Source organism: Anguilla anguilla, chromosome 6, assembly GCF_013347855.1.
Source record: "Anguilla anguilla isolate fAngAng1 chromosome 6, fAngAng1.pri, whole genome shotgun sequence".
NCBI classification, from domain to species: domain Eukaryota; kingdom Metazoa; phylum Chordata; class Actinopteri; order Anguilliformes; family Anguillidae; genus Anguilla; species Anguilla anguilla.
The window spans coordinates 8,978,612-8,985,568 of record NC_049206.1 but is presented as its reverse complement, the minus strand read 5'-3'; the positions used below and the strand labels follow the sequence as shown (position 1 = coordinate 8,985,568).

Here is a 6,957-nt window from a genome sequence, read left to right as displayed (position 1 = left end):
CCTAATTTGAGCCTTAACTCCAACTCTAACCCTGAACCCAATTATTAAAAATGCTAAAATTCTTAATATGTTTTCAGTGAGACGGATTTTTTTCATTTTTATTCCGGTTTATTCAACAACCACAATGAAATAAATTAATGAAAATGTGCTTGACGACATATTTGAAAAATTTTAAATATCTCAATATTTTGTATCTAAGGCAATGTGGAAGTCATTTATAGAGCAATTATATTTCACTGAAAATATATATATTTTTTTAAATAAAAAAATAACCTTAACCCTAATTACTTTCCTAACCCTTACCCTAAACCCTATTTTGAGCCCTTTGGAATCATCTTAATTATTTTTAGCTCTTGGAGCCATCTTATGTGAGTTTTAAATTATGCTGAAAGAAAACATATTTAAATAGCATCTACTCAATAAATATAAGACAAGGAATTGTCTTTGAAGTAATTTATTATGAAAAGGATATATTCTCTTTAATAATCTCAAAATACATAAAGCTCATGTAAGTTTGAAAAGAGATGCCCTGCAAATGCACAAAAAGACAAACAGGAATAAGTTGATTTTTAAAATATAACTTTATTTACCATTTGTAATCGAACAGTTTAAGATATACAGTTGACATGAGACTAAGACAACGTCAATGAAATTTGGCCCTAAGGTTCAAAAGACACTGTTAGACAGGTATGCATGACAAAGTAATGTAATTCTTTTCAGTTGTGCTTGATTCTCCCATCCGTTGCAATAAGTTTACATTGGCATACCAAAGTGCCTTCCACCGGTAGCTCCACAGTGTATACAAATATAGCTGTAAAGGCATTGCTTTAAAACGTATGGAAGTTTGTATCATCTTCTGTTGCTTTTTAACACGCGTGTCATTTAAAGTGCCGTAACAACATGAGAACACGTTAAGTTTATGAGGAAGAAAGAAAACGAACCTCTCCCGTGGTCCCGCAGGACCGCAGAAAAGAAAATCACAGTTTAGTCAAAACCTACTGACAGTTTTCAAGACTGGTTGTAATTGTACATCCAGTTAATAAACCCATAAAGATTTACTTTACATGGATGGATAGATTCAAGGTTGTGTAAGAATAAGACCATGAAGGACCAAACAATATACTTTCAGTGTGGGTTATACATAGTTCAAAATCCAGTTGTCTTTAAAACAATGAATTATTATTCAAATTATCCCATAGGATGCAGTATTAAATCTTCCAGAATTTCTGACTAGGTTAACTGAAACACACACTACATTATTTTCCAATACACTGATATGTTGAATTAATAGGTTATGTCCACTACATAAACATTACCAGTTTACATTTATGATACCGGTTTTGGTACGGTTGGACACATACGCACACATTAGAAACAAATGGCCCAGCATATCAACAAACTGTATGAAGATAGTTTGCATTCATATAACTGAATTACAGCATGCAGTTTTCTACACTGTTACACTGTAGGTGTATTGCTTTTGTGCTAGTTTTATTTTTTGATTTCTCTTTTTTTATACAATACTGCCATGTAAGTAGAACACTGCTGGGCTTGTATAACACTGCATAACACCTTCACTCATGTGCGGTTCCTTCTACAGCGTTGCTGTGACAACCTGGAGATGTGAGAGACTTTCTTTTAAAAAAAAAAAAAAGCGTTCTGTTCGTTTTTTTTTTTTTTTTTTTTTTTCAAGTTTCAGTCCAAAGCTTTATCATTTGGCACGACAGTTGATATCGCTGGCTTTTAGAACTTTAAGAAAGGTAGTGTCACTGAACCTGGATAAAAATGGTTAACTCTGACAACAATAATAAAAAAAAGGCTCTAATACAAAATAAAATGAGAAAAAAAATCTATGCGGGTAGACTCTGGTTGTTAGAAGACAAAATGGACAGTTACATATTGATTAAAATTACAAGACATCAATACTGACACTATCCTCAACTACCTCTATATTCAGAAGGTGTAAAATATCCACTACACAGTACACAAATTACACTTTACACCAGCTATTTTACTACAGGAAAGAAAATGTCCCATTACCTGCACCTCCCCCTCCCCTTCCCCCTCCCCCTCCCCCTCCCCCTCCCCCTCCCGCCAAATAAAGACAAAAATCCAAACACAAACACCAGTCAGATTCATTTTTACATTACTGTACAAGAAACGGAGGGAGTGCGCTGAGGACAGTCAAGAATTAGGACACAGTAGCATGATGATTATTATGATCATAATTACTGTAATTCACCAACATCGTGATCCCACAAGGACTTCCTTGTGACAGCTAGAGGCCTTGACCTAACGGGTATGTGCTTCAAATGAGATCTGTGCTCACCCGCTGCAATCATAGTACATAATTAAACCCCAGCCTGTACACTTGAAGTCCGTTATTTGTGCTTAAATTCATGTTAGCCTTCATGATAGGGTTGTATTAATACATGAAGCACATAAAACTCACGATAAACCAACAAAACCAAAATTGAACTTAAGTGTTCCATGACCACACGCACCACCTGCGGAGGAAACACGGCTTTTTCTATGCTCTGACCTTTGTTCCTCTGCCTATTTACACACCTCACACAAACTGCAGTACAGCTTGTGTGTCTTGGGCTGCACTTGTGCTTTTTGAGCGGAAGTGTCCCGGTTCTAACCTAAGCTAACCAAACCTACACCCCTGAGTTTCAGGTACCATCTACCGTGATGCAGGTTGTGCCCTAAAGTGTTTTTGCCAGCGTTCGTAAACGTTCGGCACTTGCTTCCGTGTGCTTTATGCTCTATGAACACGCCAGGACAAACGACAAACAAAATGTTGAAATTGTTCCCGGTTGATGAGTCTAAGCGCGGGGTTGGGCAACTGGAAAGCAATCAGTTCCACATGTTTTCAAAGTGATATACTGTAACTGACAAAATGACACAGGAGCTTGTATCAACAAGCAACACTCTAAGCACCTTAGTGGTCCCTACGCTTGGCTTCCACTTCCTCATTAAGCCAGGAAATAGCCCTGCTCATACCGTACCTGGTCTTGTAGCATTGTTAGCACGGTGAAACAGAATTGTGCGGCATCTCAGAAAGACTTTTTTTTTTTTGTCAAACTGATCAAACTCCCAACCCCCGTCCACACTTCACCCCAAATATTGACTGCCTCAGCACCCAGGCCCCACTGTACCAGAAAATTAAAAAAAAAAAAAAAAAAAACAGGAAAAAAAATCTACAAAAATCAAGTCACAAATGAGGAATGGTAAACATTACTCTTATTACTCAAGATACTGTAGTTTCTTTACAAAATAAACATTGTTTCCTTTCTTTATAATTATTTACTATGTTACTTTACAATAATGAAAAAACGACAACACTACAATGTAAACTATTGTACGTATGACTACGTGTGAATTCCATGATCCTATAATAATGACCTCTGTTCATCGTTGAGTTAAGCACCGCCCATTTCTTTCTTGGGGGCGGGGACTGGGGTGGGGGGGGGGGCTGGCCAACTGAGGGGCAAATGCTGTTTCTGCTTCCTGCTCTGCACTCATCAGTTTGGCCACTCCCCTCAGTGCTACAGAAAAAAAAAACTTGAGCTAAAATTCAAACTCTTTCTTCTGCAACAGCCAAAAGGCATAATTCCTCCCCTTTGCAAGAAAAAAAAAACTTCCTACATTTATTGAAACCCCATACTCCCGCAATGGCACCAAGGTAGATCACTCTACGCATGCTTTGTGTGTTTTTGGTAAACATGCCTTCTTCCCCCTGCTTCAGGGCAATTAATAATAATAAGAAACGAGAGGCCATCACATCTCCTTAGTGTGCAGACAAGTAAACTATTTTCTAAGGTTATGAAGTCCAGTGCTCCCTTCACAAATGAGACACAAATTGTCTCACGATGCATTTCACAGGAAAATGTCTGGAAGACTATACAGAAGCTGCACCGGAGCAGCCACTAACAGTTTCAGTTTCCGTGGGTTACTGCTCGTCTAGGATCTTTCGCTCATAGACTCCTCCCCCTCCGCAAATCAAAGCGATCCTTAATGTTCTCAAAGCAAGCTAGCTGGGACCCTGAGAATGGGCGTGGAGGGGAAAAAAAGTGCTTTAACCAATCAGGACAGCCGTTTAGAAAGCTGGAGTCAGATATCCTTCTCGTACCAGTATGCAGAGGGACATCTGTGTACATGCTAGGGATAATGGCCAGTGTCTGGGGACTCGTTAAAAGCCGCTGCACCGGGTAAGCGCTTAATGAACAACTGATAAAAACACTTTCTATTTTAAAGAAAGAGTACATTTTTCCCCCCCTTTTCCTTCCGGGATTCAAACTAAAATCCAGATCGGTCGCAAGAATGACATGCTGAAGTCTCCCATTAGAGGGCGCTTCAGTCAAATGCAACACTGACGGAACATCAGCTCTTAGCTGACATGGACTCACATGAAAGCACCTGTATGTCGGGTAGTTAATTGGGGGATTCATTTTTAATTTGATAGCGTCAAATTGATTGGCCTGCAAATTATTGTACAGGGAGAGATTAAAGCTAGAGCCTTTGATCTCTGGTTAGTCTGAATATGTTCCTTCTTCTGCAAGCCATACAGTTGGTAACATGGCTAAGTTCCCAATGACAGGAGGTAAGACCTAATTCATTATTTTTTGAGTAGCAAAGTTAGCTTTTATAGATAACAAGTATCCAAACACTTAAAACCATTATTCACATCCCTATTGCATGTATGGTATGTACATTCCAAATGGTTTTTTACAATTTTTTGAGTTTCATAATTCACACTACATGAAAACTTGTATCTGTACCTTGCAGTAGGAAAAGGTAAATTATGGTAAGCAGAGAGTTTTTTCCTGTGTGAAGTATAGAAAAGAAAAGAAAAACAGCAGACAAACTTGACACACCAAAACGGCACTCCGAGGGGCTCCGAAGAGACTCATTAGTTGTTGTTCTCAATAATTTAAAAGCAGCTTTCGAACAACAGTCTAAGTCGAGACTACGGATCAAGGCGCCAAATACCAAGAGCTGTAACGTACTGTACCGTACGGTGAAAGAACAAAAAAAAAGAACATGCAGATCAGCAGAGCGGTGCTACCTGGACTTGTCGGCGCTAAAGAACATTTGGTCTCCAGCTTTAAACCAGCCCGCACTCTCTCTACACCCAAGTGGCCTGTTTTACAAGTGGCGTCGCTGCTATCACGTCTGAATGCTTTTTTCTTTTTGTTTTGTTTTTTGTACAGTCTGGAGAAATGAACGCTCACTGCTCCCTAGTCACAAACAGTGTATGCACAAAATTTTTTTTGTAGATTTTCATGCATATGAAAAAAAAAAAAAATCTGTTTTTTAAAAAAAAGAAAAAAAAAAAAAAAGAAAAGAGAAGGAAAACAAAAAAAATGCATTATTAAATTATGTGGACAAATAAAACATTTTGGATGACGACCAATTTTCTAGAGGTTAGATAAAATAAGCCCTTACAATATGTAAGGGTCTCCAGCGAGCATGGTTCTCTCCCCCACTGTGCAGGGTGGGAAAGGGTGTGGGTCCGGGCGGGGGCGGGGTCTTTTACGCGCTGGGGTTGGGGTTGGGGTTGGGGTTGTGCGTGGAGCCGTTGCTGCCCTGGATGGTGAGGCTGATCTCGTCCAGCTTCTCCTTCTCCTCCTCCTTCGGCTCCTCCTTCAGGGCCCGCACCTCCAGGCCGCCGTCGGGGCCCGAGGCCCCGCCCGGCGCGTACCGCCCTATCCGGTGCTCCATGAGGGCCGGGCCCCAGCTCCGGTCCGGCTTCACCGAGTTCTTCAACCGCTGGGGGGGCAGGTGGGCAGAGGGCACGGCGTCACGCATCAGGGGTAATGCTAACGGGCTAACGCTAACGGGCTAACGAGCGCTATCTCGCTATTCCCACCTCAGGGCCTGGTCTACACACGCAGATGGATATTTTTTTGAAAACGCTGGGCCGTTTTTCCTCAATAATTCGTTGTCAAAAAAAAAATTAAAATCCCTGTCCACACGTGAAACACGCTCCAGGACCGGACGTGCTAGCACTGAACACGCACGGAACACAAAGCGCGTGCTCCACGCCAACTTTCCGACGGCGTTCACAGGATTACGCGGTTCAGACGATACGTGGCGTACACGAAAAGCTGCGTTTTCATCCGTCCGCACGGAAATCTCCGCTCTGGAGAACGTCTTTGAAAAGCTCAGCTTTCGGCGACTTAAAACGGCGTGTTCGTGTGGACGTGAGGCTAAAGCAGAGGGAAAATGTTGCGCTTTCAAAAATATCCATCTAGATGTAGACAAGGCTTTATAATGAGGCCAAGAATGGACTGCAGCTCACAAGAATGGATTGCAACATTATAAATACATTCACTTTATTGTTACAAATTGACACACTCTGACAATGACAATATGTCTAAATGCGACAGTTTGTACTAATAAAGAACAACATAATTGAAGGCACAATGTTGCAGTCTAGTCTTGTGAGTTGCTGAGTGGTAACATGTTATTTGGATTCTTTCTAACACGCACCCCAATCCCATGAAAAGCCGGTTAGTTTGCGCCGGCATATCAACTAAAACTAAAGTGCATTTCATTATTTTTAGAACTTCTTCATAATTAGACCTGTGATACAACATTCAAACAAACAGACAGACAGACAGGCAACACAGAGGACATTCATAATTTCCGCTTTCTTTCTCGCTATGCAAGCCAGCACGCTCTCTGTGAGAGCAGGAGGACTGTTCTCTCACCTCTATGAACGTGGTCCCTTCAGAATTGGCAATCTGGTAGAGGGCAAAGATGGGTATGCAGATCACCGAGGACAACGCCATGAAGAACCCAATGATGAGGGACCAGTTGGGGTAGATGTAATCGTTGTAGGTGATTGGCTTGTACTGGATGACTGTGAAGATCAGGATAAACTGTCGAAAAAAGCGGAGAAGAAAAGAGAGTGAGTGTTTTTACACAGTGTTCACTGAGTTTAGCACA

The 6,957-nt window shown here is 40.9% G+C and overlaps 1 protein-coding gene across 8 annotated transcripts in view; it reads right to left on the bottom strand.

Moving 5' to 3' along the window:
* Window positions 1-3,045: 3,045 nt before the first annotated feature.
* The window catches only part of slc6a9 (solute carrier family 6 member 9), a 61,473-nt gene continuing 57,561 nt past the window's right edge, over window positions 3,046-6,957 (bottom strand). For 7 of the 8 annotated variants that reach the window (XM_035421993.1, XM_035421994.1, XM_035421991.1 and 4 more), the window contains 2 exons: window positions 6,720-6,890; window positions 5,539-5,775 (listed from right to left, as the gene is read on the bottom strand). In XM_035421993.1, coding sequence (XP_035277884.1) covers window positions 5,539-5,775; window positions 6,720-6,890 — 408 coding nt within the window. Of the gene's footprint in view, window positions 5,776-6,719; window positions 6,891-6,957 lie in introns of all 8 variants that reach the window. The other variant, XM_035421988.1, reaches the window with a different exon arrangement.